The sequence below is a fragment of the Dermacentor variabilis genome, chromosome 5 (assembly GCF_050947875.1).
Source record: "Dermacentor variabilis isolate Ectoservices chromosome 5, ASM5094787v1, whole genome shotgun sequence".
Classification (NCBI taxonomy): domain Eukaryota; kingdom Metazoa; phylum Arthropoda; class Arachnida; order Ixodida; family Ixodidae; genus Dermacentor; species Dermacentor variabilis.
In genome coordinates this window covers 183,768,299-183,789,272 of record NC_134572.1, presented here as the reverse complement: position 1 = coordinate 183,789,272, position 20,974 = coordinate 183,768,299, and the positions used below count along the sequence as shown (strand labels likewise).

The window sequence follows — 20,974 nt, the reverse complement described above, 5'->3', positions numbered from 1 at the left end:
GAGAGAGTATTCGCGCAGTTTGTTTTAGTGACATTTGACACATCAGAATAAACAGATTCTGATTCTGATTAGTGATCTTATGTTTGAAGGTTATCCTTTTTCCCTGATAAGTCTTCTTGGCTTTAGTCACACAGGAGTGGCGATTAATTATACCGAAATAAATATTTCCTGCGTAAATATATGCATCTTTGCTTGAATATTCAATATTCGACACTCGCTATTCGTATTTTATTTGCATTGGACAAAGTTGATATTCGTACACCTCTGCAATAAGGAAATGAAGGTGCCCTACGAATATTACCAAAACATCCCACGCAACTGTTTCAGCCCGACCAACGGTGCCTGCTGCAGCGAGAACTGTGCCATTCATAACACCACGCAACCCTGCCGGCCAGAAGATGAGTGCCAGTACGCGACCTTCTGCGAGTATCCTTGCATGAGGCGAAATATTTATCCTCGAGGAAGCGTGCATAACGCACTGACGAGGGCTACGAGACGAGCATGTGGGCTTCTTCGTCAGTCGTGTTCAGTTGCGATTAATCGCCTCGCCGGGACATATACATGAATAGGTACGACACACACACACACACACACACACACACACACACACACACACACACACACACACACACACACACACACACACACACACACACACACACACACACACACACACACACACACACACACACGCACACACACACACACAGAGAGAGAGAGAGAGAGAGCGTTCCTTCTTGTGTGCACGTACTGGAGTGGCACTACACATCGTGCCAATTAGAAATCGCCGCTGTAAGTAGGTGACTATATGGGGTTGCGCTGCTGATCGAGTACGAGGTCGCGTGGTTTTATCCGGATCGCGGCAACCGCATTTAGATGGGGGCTGAGTGCAAAGATGCTAATGTACCTTGAATTTGGCTGCAATTCAAAGAAGCCCAGGTGGTCAAAGTTATCCGGAGTCCTCCACTACGGTGTGCCCCATAATTAGGTCGTTGTTCTGGCAAGTAAAAAATAAATCTAGAATTTAATTTTAACTTTCATCACACTTTGTGGTAACTAATCAGCTATGGCAAGACGTACCATATCAGTATATGTATAAAATTTTGCATCTCGGTGGATTAGCAGGGGGTTAGCTGACACCGAGTGTTTCGGTTTCATCAGCGTCTTCTAATACACAGCAGTTTAGATTCTTGGACCTCATTTAAAGGCCAACTGGAACAATATTTTACTTTGGCTAAACTGATTATAAATAAGTATTGAAGCGGTATGAGCCTTCGAATAGAAGATGAAGCGCGGGAACCGGGGGGACAGGAGAAGAGAAGAAGGAAGTGAGAATAAAATGTAGACGAGATGGATGCCAGTTCCACAGCAATGCTTTACGTCTACTGTGTCCTTTAACTAGGAGCGCTACGTTATTTTGGCGCAGCCGAGAACTGACTCCACCATGTGGGTGACATTTTTTCTCGAGGAGACCTCCGCAGAGAAGATAATCTTTTCGAGATGCCAAGCTCAAGACGAACCAACGGTGGAACTACGTCGCGAACTCAACTCGGCAGAACTCGTGAACCTGGTTTTAGAGAAGGCTTCCATGGACATTGCTGAACTACGTCGGAACGGTGTGGTGAAAGAGAACTTGCGTGTGGCGACCTTCGACGAATTAGTTCTTCAACCGATGCGTCGAAAGGACTCTGGATCGCGGTCTTCGACAGAAGAGGTGAGCCTCGTTTTGGAAGCTCTTCAGCTACAACAAGAACAGATTGCGCAACAAAACCAACTGGTGATATCGCTTATAAGCTCTCTAAACGCTGAGAAGCCGGCGACTAATTTTGTAGAACCCGATGCATTCAACGGCATGTCGTCAAGCCCAGAAAGTTGGCTTGAATTCTATGAATATGCCGCTGGGAAGAACAAATGGCACTCTAATGAGGACAAGGTTACTAACATGCGTAGTTATTTAAGAGGTGTCGCACGGAAGTGGTACGATCTGCACATTATTGAAGATGCTGGCAACTCTTGGAACCAGTGGAAGGAAAAATTCTTGACGACATTCCGAAGCAACCCAGTGCAAAGATGGGACGCCGTGATTAATTTCAAGTTCATGCAGGACTCCCCCGTCGAGTATTTCTTTGAAAAACGCCGCCTTTTACAGCTGTCCGAGCCTATGCTTCCTCCTTCTGCTGTAGTAGCACTAATAATGCACGGACTGCACGCGGAAGTCCTGAAGCTAGTGCAAGTACGGTCACCTAAAACTATGGACGGGCTCCTGAAGTGCCTTCACGACATACCATTTACTTCAGAAGAAAATATAACCGCTAGCTCCAGCAGTCGCTTCAGACGGACCGGCGCGGATTGGCCAAGCCGTAATCCGCGAGAACCGAGCCGCCTTGCAGGCAGCACAGAGAACTTGGGTTGGCGTGCGCCCAGAGGTCGAGTGAATAACGTCGACAACGACCCTGTCCCCCTACTTTCAGACGCTCAAGAGTCTCCGACGACAAAAAACTAATAAACAAGGGTGATCAGTTCGACCCGATGTCCACAACTGAGACTGTTTATTTGACTTGCTCTTCTAGCCTACTTCACATTTCAGTCAAAATGGGAAACAGACATATGATGGCCTTGGTTGACAGCGGTGCTTCTGTGTCTATAATAAATGTCAAGCTGGTACATGCAATGCACCTGCATAGTGGAAGAGTACTACGGGTGCAATGTTACGATGGAAAAGTGACATTGCATAATTAGTGGGCCGCCAGTAAACATCGAGTTATAATTAAGGTCATGAAATAGAGGGCGAAGTACTGGTGATAGAGGGGGTGACATACGACTTTCTGCTATACAGACCAGGTATAAAGAAACTACAAATCAACGTATACTGGGACGATGTGGTATTAGTGGAAGGACTATCAAGGGAAGAGACACAGCAGGATAGAAAAGATAACCTGCGAATTGTCAACTGCGCGGAGGATATTGCAACGACCTACCCTGAACTGGTATGCATAGGAAGCTATCCACAAGCGATGAAGTCGCACAAGGTGCCTTTGGAACTAACTGACAAGACCGTCATCCGAAAATCACCTTATAACATGTCAAGAGAACGCAAGATATGGTTGAAAAAAGAATTGCAGGAGATGCTAGACGCCGATAGAATCCGGCCTTCGGTGTCACCCTTCACCTCTCCCATAACTATTGAGCCGAAGGAATATGGAACTTTCAGTCTGTGCACAGATTACAGGGTTCTCAATCGCCAGACAGAACTTATACCATTTCCTATGCCGAAGATAGACACGATTATAGATGAGACAGGTGGTTGCTGGAGTTTTTAACGCATTGACTTGTGCAAAGGTTTCTGGCAGATCCCGCTAACCGAAGAAACAAAAATGTACACTGCTTTTATCACGCCCTTCGATCTGTACGAGTATAACCGGCTTTCTTTCGGCTAGAAAAACTCACCAGCATGGTTGCAGAAGATTATGAACGAAGTCTTGAAGCCTTTCCTAGGGGTCTTTTGTAACGTGCACATAGATGATATTATCGTCTTCTCCAAAACAGTGGCTGAGCATCAGGAACACCTGTGTCAGGTATTAAATGCTTTGAGCTTGGCCCAACTCAAGGTTAATTTTAAGAAAAGTGCATTCTTTCAAAGAAAAGTTGTGTTTCTTGGGAGAGTCTTTGATGGGACTACCAAAAATACGAAAGAAGAGTCCGTCGAGAGAATATCCCAACTAGTGAAACCATATGACATCCACTCATTGCGTATGTTTTTGGGATAAGCAGGACATTTCAGACCTTTCATAAAAGGCTTTGCCAGAAAAACAAGATGCCTCACGCGCCTAACGCAGAAAGAAGTCAAATTTGAGTGGGATGAGGAATGCGAGAGAGTCTACCGTGATCTGGTGCACAGAATCTCTGCTGACCCTATTCTACGCATACCAGATTTCACTTTACCCTTTGAACTGAATACCGACGCCTCACATTATGGAACAGGTACAGTCTTGCACCAGAAATGTCCAGAAGCATCCGGCCGAGAAAAGCGACATGTAGCAGGCTACTACAGCTACAACCTCAAGCCACCTGAAGTCAACTACACCATTACTGAAAAGGAAGCTCTTGTTGTCCTTAAAGCAATTCAGTACTTCCGTATGTACCTAGAAGGTGCGAAGTTTACTTTGTTCACGGATCACCACGCACTCACTCATCTCTTCAATATGACCCAACCTAAGGGACGTATCGCCAGATGGGTGAACTACTTGCAGCAGTTTCATTTGACCATCTCCCACAGACCTGGGCCCCTTTTGACTGATGCAGATGCATTGTCTAGACTGATGATACAGGCCAACAAAGAACAATCTGAAGAAATCAATGAAGTAAAATTGTGGGAAAGCACTGAATTGATTTTTATGGAAGGTCGCTATCAAGTCCCGCCAATGCTGGTTTCCAAGGTGCTTTATTTGTACCAAGATAGCCCAGAATCTGGAGGACACGAAGGATTTTGGCACACCTACAACAAGCTAGTCAAGAGATTTACTTGGCCTCACATGAAAGAAGACGTCAATCAATACGTTCGTTCATGCCACGTTTGTCAAGTCAACAAAGTGAAATATAAGCAGCCTACGGACGCCATCATAATACCTTGCCACTCGAACGTGCCTTATGAAGTTATACACCTGGATTTTGCCGAGCTAAATAAGAAACGAGAAGGACTCCGAAAAACGCAAGCTTTTCTTCTGGCCATAGATAAGTGCACTATATGGTCGCGGCACGGGCAGGAAAAAAAGATGCGAATAGTGTCATCGCCCTCCTCCAACGGGATATGTTTAGGACAACCGGGACGATCGTATGTGACAACCGTCCAGCGTTCAAGAGTGAAAAACTAGCAAGATGGGCTAGAGGCCACAATATATCAATCAAATTCTGTGCGCCATACCATCCCGCGGCGAATGGGCTTGCAGAGCGTGCTATACGAGATGTGAAACAATGCATCAGGATGTACGATACTTTTCCCTGGTGAATGGAAATGCTCTTTAGAAGCAGCTGTAAGACATCACAATGGCTCCTACACCAGTGGCTTGGGATGCAGCCCGCAGTTCGCTTCTTCAGGAGAGACTCCTATTCTGCAGGCGGACCGTGAACTGGGGCTGTTGGAAAATCTCAAGATCGTCTAGGAGAGGAAACAAAAATCGCAGGAGCAGAGGTACCGTAAACGAATGAAAAAAAAACTTTGACAAGAGACATTGCTCAGATATCCCAGACATTCAAGTCACCGACCTCATTCTAGTTAGGAAAGGAGTAAGAGAATCCAGTGCCAAATTTTATGGTCCTTACTCTGTGACAAAGACAGCCACTGAGAAAGGAATATTGAAGACTGTGTGGTACATTGGTGAACGGGGCTCAGCTGAATGTGCTTCGATTGGAAACGTTTTCAAGTATTACCCCAGGAGGGGTTAGCCAAAGAAACCTGGAAGGGCGAAGTGGTGTGAGCCTTCGAATAGAAGATGAAGAAGCGCGGGAACCGGGGGGACAGGAGAAGAGAAGAAGGAAGTGAGAATAAAATGTAGACGAGATGGACGCCAGTTCCACAGCAATGCTTTACGTCTACTGTGTCCTTTAACTAGGAACGCTACAAGTATAGATACACAATCAAAACAATCTATTATAAAATAATAGTATTTTTTGTTATTACGAGCTCAGCGGGCGAAGCTTGCACTTGGTGGTTATCGAATACGACATAAATCCCGGCACGTTGCCTCCGAAATCTTCAGCGCAGCGCGGGCAGCCGCCGCCTAATGTCGGCAGCCATACCGAGTTGCCGCGATGATTCTCAAAGTTCTCAGTTGTGTCAAATCCGGTTAAGCAGTAATGGCGGTCAAAAACGCCTGTTTCGTGCGAGGCGGTCGTGACGCATCGAATCGGACTTGAAGCGTAATATCTTTCATCGAGGCTTCTCTTACCTGCAAAATCAGAAACTGCACTTGTGAACGGTCCGAAATTTTATGCTTTCAAATATAAGAACGCGAATGCAGTGCACGTATGGCAGCCAGGTACTGGACCTAATTACTTATTGCAGCGATCAGTTATACGTTCTCATGTTTTTGAGAAGCGTATACCGATTAGTACTGCCTTTTGGATAAAATAGCTGCTGATTTGCTAAGGTGAAAGCAAGCTAAGCTATCGTCTATATAAATCGTAGGTGCCCTAGACCCAGATAGGCAATGTGTGTGTCTGAATAGGGGGCCTCAGCTAACGTTAGCCAAGCTGCTATGAAAAGACAGGAACAGAAAAACACAGTGCGAGATATGGTTATAACACGTACACTGTTTGGTCGTCGAACCTCTCATGAACGAACCCCGTAGCTTTTATAATCGCAGCTTGCAATATTTTTTTAACAGCTTGGCTAGCGTTAGCGGGGACGCACGGTAGAGTTTTGAGCAAACAACAATCAGCTTCTGGTTGTTGAGAATACCCGGAAAGTTAAGTGGAGAGGGGTCTCCTAATCTGTGAATCTCTGCCTCAACACAGCTAAGCGAACAGAACGGAATTTCGTGTTGACATCCTGACTTATCGTATTTGTTTTGAACATACGTTTGTGGCTAAAGCACTATAATATGTAAATGCTGGACTCGCACTGGGAAGGAAAAGATATGTCTGCTTCTATTTTCATCGTTACGAAAAGCTTGCGTTCGCGCCTTGACAGAAGCTTCCCAACAGTGGCATGAATAGCGAGTGTCCTCCGTCGGCTTGGAAGCCCGATGGGACGCTCTGCAACCGAGGCACGCAGCTCTGCGAGGCCGGAGAGTGCCAGCACTCAGTTTGCCGCCGGTACAACTTGAACCAGTGCTTCCTCACCGGCCCCGGCCGCACGCCCGAACAGATGTGCCTCATCGCTTGCCAGGAGGACCGTGAGTAATAGCGCTTATTCACAGGCCGATGTGATATCCGCTGGCATGAAGGCGTGCGTGTTTGTGCGCGCGTGGTTGCGGCCGCGCATACGCATGACGGATAATGACAATGTAATGGACGTAATAAAACTTGGTACTAAAATATAAGACGGCACATACAGTCGAACGCCTTTATAACGACATGCTTGGGGCTTGTGAACAAAATTTTTATGCAGGTAACTTCGCTGTGAGCTGTGCGGTGCGCGACCTTTACAATAGAACCGAGACAGAATCATTCCTTCGTTATGCTGGTCATTTCGTTGTAAAGGCGTTTGTTGTAGAGGCCCTCGACTCGTAGCGTGATAGGAGAGGAAATGATTTGACTGGACGTCATAGGGTAGGACGAAATGGCATATCGAGGCAGCGATTCAACGTGCGAAAATACCAAGCACTGAAACATTTCCCAGCAGCGCCGACGCTACACTTTTCCAGGTCGACGAGCCCCCATCTGTCTTGTGAGCCAGGTTAGGTTGTGGTCAATGTAGCGTGACTGCGATAGCTGAATATGAACACCTGCTGCACGTGCTTTCGCGTGAACAGACCGATTCAACAATCTGTCAAGCAAACAAACAAGCAGTCAGGCATACGTTGACAGCAGTGCTTATTGTGCAAAAGAACAACAGTATTTAGCTTATCCAGTAGTTCATAAAGCAAATCGGACAAATGTGAGAGGGTAGTTTTACTAGCAGAAGATCCTTTTTTCCTCTTTCTTCTTTTCATTATTTCTTTGTTTTGTTTTTCTTTTTAGAAGAGGCTCGGCGCGAGTTCGGAACTTCTTTAGTTTGGTGAAAGGAGAATAGATGAAATGGCGATTTCATAATGCGTGCACGCGTGCTCTGCAATACAATGCCGCTGGCTATACCGGGCGATCATCGGGCGCATTTCGCAGTGCCTGGCAGCGAGTGCCTCGAGGCGTGCAAATTCGAGCGCATGAAGGACTTCTGCCACCGGCGCATGGAACCCGGCGCAGCCTGCGATGACCTGCGCGGCTACTGCGATGCCTTTCGGCGCTGTCGCTTCATAGACGCCCAAAGCTCGCTCGCCAGGCTGAGATGGCTGACGTTCGGCCCGCCCGACTTCGTTGATGCTCTGGCGGTATACGCTTTGTTCCTACTTACGTATGGTTGGGTTATTGACCCCGAATCGTGGCCTCTGCGGCCGCGCAACGCGCTGCCCGCACCCCGATCTCAGATGCCATCCTCGCTTTCAGAAACACTTTAACCAGATGCTCTGTCTCCACTATATCTCGTTGCTGTGGCTGGCGACGACGACTATAATAATAATGAGATTATGATGAGGAAAATAATGATGTGCGAGCATTTTCATTGAAATTTGGCTAAACGAGGTTGGTGGCCCATGCTGAAAGTACTTCAGAAATAAAAAAAAAGTCTGAAAGAATTTGCGCTGCTTAACGTCTTAAAAGAACTCGTGAGGCGCGCAGGTATCGTACCTAAAATCAAGACGACCGTCTGACCAAGTGCACATCGTCAAAGTTGTCGTTTCTGTCATAAGACTTTGCATAATTTCCTGATACGTGCGTGAAGAACTACTCGCGCGTAGCTGCGATCTGGAAGCCTCGTTTAATTCGTGGGGCCCTGAAGAGGTTCATTGTTTTTCTTTGTGAGTGCTGGCACATATGATTTCTGGTGTAAAGTGGAGTTTAATTGCGAAGTACTGCAGACATTCTTAGTGCAAATCATGCTCGTAGATATCTCCAATACTGTTGACCAAAGTACTGAATGTTAAATATTTTCCTGAGTACATTCGTATTTAAGAAATGATTTTGAAAAGCAGCATTTACTAGTGTAGCTTAAATACTTGCTCATTCGTAGTTAGTATGCATTCTTAAGGCACTTTCCAACATACTTTAACCGCAGTTAAATTTTTAAATGTATAGTTATTCTAGCATTCGCGGCGATATTTAAAAAAATTTGGAGACGGTGCCTAACGCAAATTAAAAAGAAGTCAGTGCCTTTCTGAGGGGAAACGAAAGATTTTAGTTATTATAACCTATGGCTCAGTTTAAAAAAATAAAGTGCTTGAATGATGCAGAACTTTGTTTCATTTGTGAAATGCCTCGTATGTTGAAAGCATCTTGAAAGTAATGACATACTTTAACATTTTGTATTCTGCTCAGATACCTTTTTGGAATTAATAGAAACATCAGGCAAATGTTTGCATATGTTGTTTAATCTCTCACCTTAGACACTGTGCACGTCTGGTACACTCGTGCAGAAGTACTGGTACCTGACTTTCCTGTGCTTAGCGCTGGGCAGCGCGGTGATGGTGGCCGTCATCCGGGTGTGCGCGGTGCACATGCCCAGCAGCAACCCGCTCTTGATGCCCTATCGCAAGATCAGCGACAGCATCCACCACCCGCTGGACTTCTTCAGGGACTTTGCCGGCCTGTGACGTCAACTGCTTTGCTTGATTGCAGACGTACACGCGCGCGGCTCCACTTTGTTTCCGTTCCGGTCACAAGCCGAGGCCTAAACCTTCACCGTTCAAACCACAGCTAAGAGCATTTTGGTTTTCTTAAGTTTTAGTGCAAGAGATGTCCAACTTGCCTTCTTTCAAGGAGTGCCTTTGAACAGTGTTCACAGGAATTTTATACTACTACGCGTCGACGGAACGATTTGTAACTGTACGCAAGACAGGCATCAACGAAGACCTCGGAGCATCATTCGTGGCCGCATGTTACAAGTCATCTAGACTTTGTGACTTACCTTCGTTTGTGTGTAAACATTAGCGATATGATTTTATTGAGATGGAACTTCTTGTAAATGAATATTTGCCGGAAGAACCGTGGCACGTGAGCAGTAAGTGTGCAAACGTGGGGCAATAGCGCTCGCACACTAGATTTGCTGGAAAAACGATGGTGTACTGCACGAAACTGCACGCGAAGTGTCAAAATTGGTGCGATGACCGTGTCACTTTTGCGCGTGTATATTTAGCGGTGCCCATAATTAGCTGCTTAGTCGTTCAAAACATTTGATGTACTAAAGTTGATCAGAAGTGTCCGGCTTGGAGCACGTCGTTCAGTCCCTCACTGCAGCTGAATATATTCTTTTCGAAGCGCATGATCGTGATCGAGGTAGAAAGTTCGATGCATTTGCGGCCGATGCATCGGCGACGACCCAACACGCAGCGAAACTAGTTGCACTATAGCGCGACTGTCATTGGGAATTATTCTACTCTCACTATTGTCGAAACAGATAGGTACAGCCTCCACCTCGGTGATTCCGTAGAATCGATGTTTTCGCAATTTATGTAACACTGGAAAAAATTAATTATGGAGTTTTACGTGCTAAAAGCACCATCTGATTATGAGGCACACCTTGCTTGGGAACTTCAGAATTTTAGATCACCTGGGGTTCCTTAACGTTCACCTAAATCTAAGTACACGTGTGTTTTCGCATTCCACCCCCATCGAAATGCGGCCGCCATGGCCGGGATGTAACACTGGAAGATAGAAGTGGATCGAGTACTTCAATAGGCTGGTCAACGTTTCGGTAGGTGGCCATATCTGTGTTAAAGGCGGTGTTGCCATCATCGGCGGGTTGGCTATAAAAGGACATAGGGTGACATCACGAGCGGTCGTTGTCCGCGGCGGCTGGGTAGAAATATTTGAGTTTACAAAAGCGAATTTCTCGTGTCGAGATTTAAGGATGAGCCTCACTAATTCGTGATACACATAGTCGTTGAATGGCTGGCTTATATAAACTATCGATTTTCATTTTAATCGTTCATCTCAGTTACCAGTGTTGCCATAAACTTTTGACGCGTGTCTCCAAAGTGCAAAAAATTTTGCTGGAAGGTCGCTAAATTTCTATCTAAAGCTTTTGAGCAAATTTTGAGTAAACATTTTGAAACACTTTAATATAAGCTAATGTGGCGTAAACCATTTATGGAAACGTGTCACGTTTGTCTAGGGTTCATGTAAGTGAGGAAGCGACAGTTAATTGGCCAGCAATGTGTAGTGGGCCATTACTTATATACTTTATTTATATTATATACTATACTATATTGACACCTGTACTTATCTTTATCTAGCGACCACGTTTCGCCGCCTAACAAATATTATCGGACAGCGCAGGACGCACCTGCATGTAAAAGAAATTTCTGGAATGTTATCGATAGTTCCGTCCACTGTCTTTCACCGCAACTTGTGTAATCTGATTGCATGTATGCGCGACGCGAATAGTGTAGAACTTTGTGGAAGACACGCGGGTCCCAGCGGTTAATCTGGAACATTCGATGACTGATCTATAAAAGCCGACGCGCTTGACCCGCTGATCAGATTTTCGACGATCGCCGACCGTGTTCGCCGTTATTGTTGTGCTATAAGTGTAGCCTGTTTTTGTGGGCACAGGTTCGCCCAATAAAAGTTAGTTTTGTCTTTCACAGTATTGCAACTGTGTTCTTCAACGTCACCACCACGTGACAATATTATAGCCTTTACTTTACTTACATTACTTATTCACTTTACTTATGTTATACTTGCCGAACAACAGAAAATGACAGCTGAAATTCATTGTTTACCTTGAGATTCTGAGGTTACAAATGCAGCACGATTCAAACTGATTCTCATTTTCCTAGCAGGCGAAGGCACTTGATCCACAAGATCCCTGCAAATTGTCTAGTTCTCGGCGCTCCTTGAAGAAAAGCTAAATTCTGCGGCTTGCACATCGACGAATGTTCACACAGCGATCACAATTATTTGACCCTTTGCAGATATGCTACGCCCCCTTTCCTTGATTTACCAGAAAGTATTGGTTCGTCCAAAAGCCATAAGATAGGGAAGCAATGTCCCCAGTCTCGCGTGAAAGAGCCCAGCTGTTCCAACATCTACCCCTTCAGACAGTCAATCTGTCTTCTTACTGCTGCACTTGCTGTGTTCTAAATCTCATCTTAACAGTGACTGCTACTATTGTTGATGTCCACCAGGCAAACGAATTTAGTGAAAGTGCTGAACACGAAGCGTTAATTAAGATCCATTAATATCGGTTTCGTAAATAAAAAGAAAACAGCAACAACAAAGGATTTTTGTGAGGACATTGTAAATCCCGTGAACGTCACCATGCAGTGAAACACAGTTTAAGACCACCGATGTGAACGCGACTGTTGCTTCGTCATGGTAACAGACTCCATGCGTCGCACACCCGACTTGGGCTGCTTACGTGTAGCTTTTGAATAATAAAGTGCCTTTTAGAAGACGATTTTTGAATGAACTTTCCCAACTATGGAGTCTCTAAAATGCCACCAATTGTTCTGTCACGTCGCTAAAGAAAAGCATCGGGTCATTAAACAGAAAAATTTGTCGCCATACAGAGGAGTCGCTAAATCTAGCGACAAATTCGCTGAAATGGCTCACTGTCAGTTACACGTACAGCAGTTATAAAAAGCAGAACTGCCCATATGGCGCTGAATAGTCGTCCTTACTGTTAGGTCATCTACACTGTCAAAATGGCATTTACGAAAGGCAGACGTTCTTGCAATTGCTAGCTCCTAAGTCTTCCTATACCATAAACAAAAGCACCGCCATCAGCCGCAACATGCATCTGGACTATGCTCCGTCAAAATCTTATTTCAATCTCGAAGTAACAGCGCACAACATTTTCAGAGGGCCTACTTGCTATCTGCCTCGAGTAACTTCAATCAATCAATCAATCAATCAATCAATCAATCAATCAATCAATCAATCAATCAATCAATCAATCAATCAATCAATCAATCAATCAATCAATCAATCAATCAATCAATCAAAAATATCACGTGGTGGTTTCCGCATATTGCAGCAATGAAAAAATGACTGGCGTATTAAACATGTGACGGCACCATGGCAACAACGTCAAGAAGTTTGGCTAGTATTTGACACGTATCTCCTGACAACTCTTTTAAGATTTAGACTAATCGCGGGACCTACCGAAGTATAGTTAATGCGCGAGACGCAAATTGCGCATTTTCTGCCATGAAAATTTATGATCGCCTACGAGTTCCCCAGTTGCTGTCTTGGTGCATTTCGCATGTGTTTTAAGTCTGTCACTTTAGCCAGCCTCTCATTTATACACATTCGTCAGCTACAGAAACACCGACAAACCCGTTAAAGTTGCACTAATGAGAAAAAAAAGAAAGACACGAGATAAATGTGCGATTTACTGTGCCTTCATTATGACATGCTTAAATTTGTTCAAGAAGGCATAAAAATACGTCGTTTCACACAGTTTCGCATTTTTCAGCGTATACATATCTTGCGTTTATAATTCTTAATTCCTGCTTCGTGGTTGCCCTTCTTTTTTCGAATTCTGTTTAGTGTTGTGTCCCGCGGTCTTGTGTTTTGTTTCCCTACTGCCTACAGAGCATTCAAAGGAGGTGTTCAAACAGTTACAGGATTTTATATGTCCCAGCAAAGAGACTCTGTAGTTTATTCCAAGCTGCGCCAGCTGCTAAAGGAAATAAAGCGCAACTTTTATGTACACGGAAGTTTTCCTTTGATAGGCGATGTACGGACATCAAGACAATGTACAAGCGGGTGACGCTTCGCGTTGCTGCCAATATTTCGTGCACAACAAATTCGTCGAGCCTCACCGCTCCGGCCTCTCCCTGATGCCCACGGTGACATTCTTAGCATTCATAAGGCCGACGCCTGGGAGGAACTTGAGGGGCACCTGCAAATGACAAAAGAGAAAAAAAAATGAAATGTGCGAAAACCATCGACGGTGATTGCCAATGTAGGAGAACAGGCGAACGCCTCTGGAAAGCTATTCGTTCAATTAGACGAGTGGTGCGATTGAAAGCGCATATATGTTGCAGTCGGCATATTTGTAGCGTTTGTTGTTTGATGGAGTAATTCCGTAGCGAATAGAGCCGCTAACCGGCACATTTGTAGTGATAGTGTAGGTTGGTACACTTATAAGCCGATTCATCACATAGGTGTTGTCTGTAGCGGCGCGAGCGCCGGCGAAGACGACGGCTGCCACATGTAAACGTTCAGACGCCCCAAATCAGCACGTCTCAAAAAGCTATAGGCCCTTTTAATGCTTACAGACTTACTTCCGAGGAGACTTCCGGTTAAGCCCTCTGGAACAACACAAGTTGCAATAGCCTCAAAATTTATACAACTCTCCAGCTGGCACCAGATTTCCTGTAGAGTTGGAGTGTTTGATAGGTGAATGTATATATTGTTAAGTGCAAAAAGAGAGAAAGAAAATGATCCCATACCTGAACGCATAGCGCACGTTCTGTATATCTGAACACATCAAGAATATGTGTTTGCAGTATGCTATGCGACAACATACTTCCTTTTTCTTGGCTAACTCCAGTGTAAAAAATGCATAGCCGGAAGTTTTCTGATCTCAAGAATGCAGTACTGCCACAGCGTGGACAAAAGTGTCTACAAAGCTTGCGTTCAGCGACGAAAGCGTTCTGCAACTCGGTTGGATGAGCGCCGCGCTCTTTGCATCCTTTGCGCCGGTAGTGGAGCTCCAACCATCAACCTCGAAAACGGGCAAGAGAGCCAAAGAAAGCTATTCGCTTTAAGAGAAGCGGCCAACATCTCTGGAATCTGAAGGAAGAGATGTTCACAACTGCAAATGCAAGGCGAATACACGAAACGCCAAAGTCGATAAAGTTAAATTGATAGTACTCGAACACTCGTCCGCATTTCGACCAAAGAGAGGTTGTTCGACGCTCTTTCCCTTTGTCACGTTTGTCATAAAGTGCCGCCTATACTTGGTTTCCGCATTTATCTAGGTTCTCTTTTTCGCGCGCAGCGCCCCACGTGTCACGAAAATGACGGTGTTCCTAGCGTTGCTGCTGGGTATTTGTGAACTGCAGGCGGAAACGCATGACGTAATGTGCAACCCGCGATGCCATCTTTGCTATTGGGAAGACTGAAAACGGTGAGAAAAAGAGCGACTTTCGGCTGATTTTTTAGTTGCCTACAGGAGCGCACCTAGCCGCTATATTTTACGTACACCATCGTCAGCGCGTGATCTATACGCACCGTGCTTGCCTCTTTGTAATGATCAAAGTGGGGGACCTTTGAAGGCCTGACCGGCATTTATAATACGCAGCCCGCAAACTGTATGAACTCATCGTTAGATTTCTACCAAGGCGCACACACGACCGCAAATGATGAAAACGGCTCGAAATAAGCGCCAAATTAAGATATTTGGTCTGTCAGCACTCACCTCTGTTTTCTCCGTGAGCACAAGCTGCACGCTATGTATGGAATGCAGAAGAGACAATTTGATGTCCTGCAAGGCGAAGCGCATGCCTATGCAGTTTGGAGGCCCTGCTCCAAAAGGCAGGTACGAGTATGGCCGTATGGAACCGACGTTTTCTTCACTGAACCTACATGCAAAAAAAGATGATAACAATTAAGCCAAAGTTAAGGGCATCGGGGAAGATAAGTTCTCGCGGCAGTCCAGTGACTTCTGCAGCGAAGCACGAGGTCGCACGTCCGCTTATAAAGTCTGCATTGCGTTGGGAGCGGAATGCAAAAATCCTCATGTCCTACTTAGGCACAAGTCAAAGTTTTCCAGGCGCTATAAATTATTCCAGAGCACACACTAAGGGGCCCCGCAGCCCACTGAGCAGCCTCTTTATACGCGAAACACCATTATTGGGGATAATAAGCACGTAATAAAGCTAAATTGACTGATACTTAACACAGCAGTGACTCGATCTGCGGCATCGTACGCGCAAAAATATTCGATGACACTGAAAGAAGATATGGATGTTGTTCATTAAACAAGATAAATCTACGCGGCTAAAGTATACGCATTCTATATTTTGCCGTGTTCTTTTGCGTCAAATGCGAGACTTCGCGTTGAATCATAACACTTCGTTATTGTGATATTTTAAATCAAATATTTAATGCATTATACAACAACGACTGAAGACGGCATACGCAAGTAGTCGTCCTCACCTGTCGGAGTCGAAAGTCTCTGGATTGGGGAAAATCTCGGGGTCGTGATGCATAGAATACACCGGTACTCCCATGACATATCCCTTGGGTACCCGGATCCCCGTATCACCGAGAACGTAGTCCTCGTGCGCCCACCTCTCGAGGCTGGACAAAAATAAATAATTTGCAAATATTGCACTCTATGGATATCTATCCTCTACCGACTCCTTAGCGGCTTCGAACACGTTTGCATTAGAGCCCACAATCTTTCAGAGGCGCAGGGTGTTAACAAGCTGGAATTGATATGCATGCTGCCAAGATGGTAAAACTTGCAAGAGAAATATTTTCTTCTACCGTATTCTTGGACTACCTAAGTTGCTTATCAGATTCCGGTATATGAGTATATGCATGTCTTACTTTTATTCCGATAGCAATTACATGGACATTCCAAGCCTACTTCCGCCGTCGGCGTGAGGTTCCGTATAATGTAAGCTCTATGTGCTAGTGAAGGCTTGGCGAGAGGAGCCGACGATGGCGCCTCAACCTCGCCCGCGCAAAAGCGCGCCGTCTTCCGTCGTGCGCGAGGCACTCCACGTTGCGAGGCACCGGGGAGAGGGCAAAGAGGGAGCGGGAGGCGGCGTTCTACTCCGGCTGCAGTTGTACATGCGGCGGCTGCGCGGCCGTATTCTGAGGGCGATCGGCGTTGGGCGAAGGGTCCAGCCAGGTGCATCGGTGGCTCGTAGCTTTGTGCGTGCTGTGTTTTCGGCGCTCACTTTGCGTTGAGGTGAATGCACGAATGTCGCTTCGCTTGCTGCTCCAGCCGCGTTTCCTCACGGCAGCGTCTTACGCATGAAATACTTGTAGCTCCCGTCGTCAGCGACCTTCAAGTGACCTTGAGCCAAAAGTCACATCCGTTATCCGGGCAAGTTGCGAGAACACAATGAAATCATCCGGACGAGTCAAATTTAAAAGAAAATGCGGTCCCTGGCCCCCAACACTCTCTAGAGGACCGTATTACGTATGCTAGTTACTGCCAAAACAAGTTAGACAAAAATATTTCTTCTGAGTTCTTCCTAATGTTTTTTTTTTTCAATATCGCTCAAGCTGGAACTTCTGGTAATTAGGCTGAAGCTTGATTTGCCATTTCCAATAGCGACGTTCAAAAGGCAGATACAGGACATTGCACACTTCACTGTCATCTTTTGGCGCTAAGCGTTCAAAGTCAGTGCGTTCAGCGCTCAGCAAGACCCGCGGCGCGGAACTCACGGACCATGGTCTGTGAGCTTGCCGCCGCAGGTTTTGCGCCGCAGCAGGCGCCACGCTGCGTTGCGCGTTCAGGCGCTACTACCCGCCGCAGCCGCTTAGCGCTTACTGCGTTGCGCGACTAAAAGCCCGAGGTCGCGGCATCGAATCCCGGCCGCGGCGGCCGCATTTCGATGCAGGCGAAATGCAACAACGCCCGTGCATTGCGGCAACGTTAAAGATTCTCTGGTGGTCAAAATCAATCCGGAGTCCCCCACTACGGCGCGCTTCATAATAAACCATGGTTCTGGCCCGTAAAACCCCATAATTCAGTTCATTCTTATTCTAGCTGGCCAGTGCGCTCTGTCTCCTTGGCTTCTTTCGCTGCATGTCGTGCGGCCTTCAACCGGTTTTCTTCCTACAGCTGGGCAGCGTCCATATGGACCGGTGCACAGTATTGCGTGATGCGGTGTGATGTAATGTGGCGTTGCGAACATGCACTACGCCCATTTTAGGATTGTGGCTGGTATCCTCTCCAACCGATCTGCTTTGCCGGTTGCCATTTCATACTTACATCTACTCTCGATTACGCAAGAGCCAGGAATTCTTGACAGCGAGTTTTCGCGGTCATCGAGTCAGATGTATTCATGTTTGCTTGTGCGGGCACGATGCTTGTTAATTTAGTTAGTGTGCCTATGTACACAAGTTTATACGGCCGATAAAACTACTACCTTGGTATAGCTGTCCACTAATTTGCTATGGCAATCCTTGCTTCGCCTTTCGGGCTAAACTGCGACATTTTTGTTAATGGCGCAGCTGTTGAACTTACCGTGGTTCTGGTGGGTACGTTCTCAAGACCTCCGACACAACGCTTAGCAAATATGGCAGCTTGGAAACAACATCAACGCTTGGCTCCTTTCCCTGCATACATATATGGAAGCCGGTTACGCATTTAATAAGGATGTTTTTTTTTTTGGCACAATACCCAAGTGAAATAAAATACTTAAAAGACAGCAGTAAACCAAGAAAAAGGTTACGCAGTGACACCTCTGGGAGCTGCTACGTATCGCCAAAAGCATTACGCCACTTTCTCAGTTTCACGCAGCCGGATGTCATTGTCAATGTATCGAAGCTTGGTGCAGGTGGTACAAACTACAGCGCTGCGGTGACGCGAGCTGGTGCCGATGGCGGTGCAAGGTGAATTGATGACGCAGACAAACTACTGCGGGTGGCGGCGCCAGGTGCGCTGATGACGTTCCGACCATTAGAACCCGTTATCGCTCTTCAGCGATAACGGCTTCAGCGATAACGGATCCATGGTCGCCGAACCATTATGAGCCGTGATGAACCATGTTCCGTCGGCGGCTGCGTCTGGCGCATCCGCGAGCATCGTTCATCGCAGGCAGCGCTCTGTCCTGCGCTCTTTACTCGCTTGTCCTGTGTTGCGCTGTTCCTGTTTTTATTCTGAAGCGCCGTATCTAGAAAGCAATCTCCGATGCCGACTGAGAGCGCCGACTACGAAAGCCTCGTACGTTCTGTGTTGTCGCGGCTGAGTTAAAGGCACGTTTATAGTCCGACGTTATCGGCGCGCGGGCGAGAGTCGTTCGCGGTCAGATACGCTACGTCGGTTGCGCTGCGCCAGCCGAGATGCCATCCCCTCTATACACCAGAACACCGTGAATTCAAAGCGCGCCGCCATATTGATGAGCGCTGGTCGCGCCATCTATCCTAAGCGCCGCGAAGTAGCAGGTCTGGGCTGCCACGCCGGGAGATGCAAACCGGCGCAAAAGCGAAACTTGGGCTTTTTAGCTGGGCGGAAGGCGTGTTTCGCGTTTTTTTTAACCTGCCATTTTTGCTGTCTCGATCCAATCAAACTTGAAGACCTCAAGCAAGTCCGCAATGGCCACAGTGAGTGCTGTGCCGACTGCAGAAGCGAATACATCGGGCACGTACGCTATTACGTTTGTACAAACCGCGCGCTATATGCTAGAACACGTGTGAGCTGTAATATCTCCGCATTTTTGGCACGTAACCTGCGAAGGAATATACATCAATGTGTTGGTGACATATATTATTAAAGCACGCAGAACATTGTCCTCTGCACTTTCAGTTTGGTCTTGTTTGTCATTGTCACTACTGTGTTGGCCGCGTTTGACAACCAACTGCTGGCGAGGTCACTTGACTGGGCTTATAGCCTGCCTGATTAGCAGACGCTTGCCCTTCACCACCTGCAGATTGAAAACAAAATATATGTTTTAGTAAGAAGGGCTGTAGTTCTTTCCCATGCCATCACTGTTGCGAAGATATAAAGTCCTCTCAAAATGAAATAGAAAATACACCGGGCCAATTGTATCGTGCAATTTATCGTACAACATTCAGAACACAAGCCTACAGCACTCCAACAAGCAGCATATATGATGGTAAACCTGCACTCATTGGAAAATGAGGAACTACAGTAGTTATAATGTTAAACTACGTGTGCAGTCAAAGCCCCTATAACTGGGTGAGCATGACAGCTGCAGGTGTTGTACAGTTGTTGCACAAACCATTACAGGGCACATAAAATTACCATACCTACTTAAAGCTGCATCATCAGCGATCCCTTTGGTACAAGACAACAACCGCACCTGCATTCCAAGAAATTAGCCCCACCAACTGCAGCTACCTGGTATCAGACCTGTTTCGCTTGTGCGAGGCCATATCGGATTGTTGGCGCTTCCTTAGAAAAAAAAAACACAGTAAAAAAAGTGGCGAGAACGAGCAAAATTTTGTTACAAAATACAACAATGATTAACCACCTTATTTTCCTCACTATAAGAACGGAAAAACCTTGCGCTTTGCCCCGCATAACAGCCCGCACGCAGTTTAGAGCTCAGGAGGCTCAAATGAATTCGTTACGAATGACACCTGCAACACCAGCTCGTAAAGACAGGCGCGCTGCAAGAACACCTTCGGCGACGAGCAGTCGTCGTTTACGTTTTTTTTTTCTTTTTTGGACGCGTGCTAAGTGACGAGCAGACTTCGGTTTACTTTCATAGCAATAACGCTCACCAGCAGGGCAATATTCTATTGCCTACAACCTGTCGTTCACGCTTAATGGCCATGCCGTGCACCAGCTGCAAGTATCGCTAACCGCAAACTCAACTGTTCCGCTTAACTGTCGAGGGCTCTGCATTACTTAAAACACGAAAAGGCTTGCCTTTTTGTAATAGCCAAGGCGAAGCACCGACACGGGATTCTTCTCTGTAGGCTTGTTGTTCAGAAAGTGCTCGGAGCAAACCTGCGTGTTGCACATATTACGTTCGTAGGGCGCAAAGTTGAACGTGGCACCAAAATATACACAGATCGAATACTCACTCGTGTATTTTCACTGAGTTGGTAGTTCTTCCTATTCAGTGCAGCTCTCCACCGGTGGCGCAGCTTGGCATTCTTCGTTGCGGATGGAAATCGGTGCAGGCTGAAAACACCGCACCGGCACGATTCTCTACATGTGTTGTGCTCTTGGCAAACAGCGCTAAGCAACCTGCTCCTTTGGCACTAGTTGTTTTGGCATCCAAACACGACGCAATGATGCCCGGATGACTTCTTGTACTTTGGATCTGCGTGAACGGGCACATTTCCGCACTTTGGAGTCCTAGACCTAACGCTTGCCATGTCCACCGGTCGCCGGCGAACACACTTTGGCAGCCGAGTACAAAATGGCGCCGGTGGGCCGGGCAACCCGGGTGAGAGAGTATGCGTTCGGTTAGTCTGGGTGCGAGGCTATCGTGTTCTTCAACGCGCGTGCGTCTATTTGTCGTACAAAAATCCCTCACGTGACCTGATCCTAGGTGCATAGGGACAGCATCGTTTAGGGATTTTTGAGAAGGCGCGATGCTGGCGCCGAGCG

The 20,974-nt window shown here is 46.4% G+C and overlaps 2 protein-coding genes across 2 annotated transcripts in view; one reads left to right on the top strand and one right to left on the bottom strand.

The window, feature by feature from the left end:
- Nucleotides 1-10,045, top strand: part of LOC142583732 (disintegrin and metalloproteinase domain-containing protein 10-like) — a 41,251-nt gene extending 31,206 nt beyond the window's left edge. The window contains exons 10-13 of the mRNA XM_075694220.1: nt 328-426; nt 6,703-6,893; nt 7,822-8,027; nt 9,168-10,045. Coding sequence (XP_075550335.1) covers nt 328-426; nt 6,703-6,893; nt 7,822-8,027; nt 9,168-9,344 — 673 coding nt within the window. The 3' untranslated portion in view covers nt 9,345-10,045. The remainder of the gene's footprint in view (nt 1-327; nt 427-6,702; nt 6,894-7,821; nt 8,028-9,167) is intronic.
- Nucleotides 10,046-13,478: 3,433 nt separating this feature from the next.
- LOC142583731 (cytochrome P450 3A19-like) lies at nt 13,479-15,938 on the bottom strand. Its single transcript, XM_075694219.1, has 3 exons — nt 15,865-15,938; nt 15,125-15,287; nt 13,479-13,600 (listed from the first exon to the last, which is right to left on the bottom strand). The coding sequence occupies exons 1-3, from the start codon at nt 15,936-15,938 to the stop codon at nt 13,517-13,519; spliced, it is 321 nt and encodes a 106-aa protein (XP_075550334.1). The 3' UTR covers nt 13,479-13,516.
- Between the last annotated feature and the right edge of the window lie 5,036 nt (nt 15,939-20,974).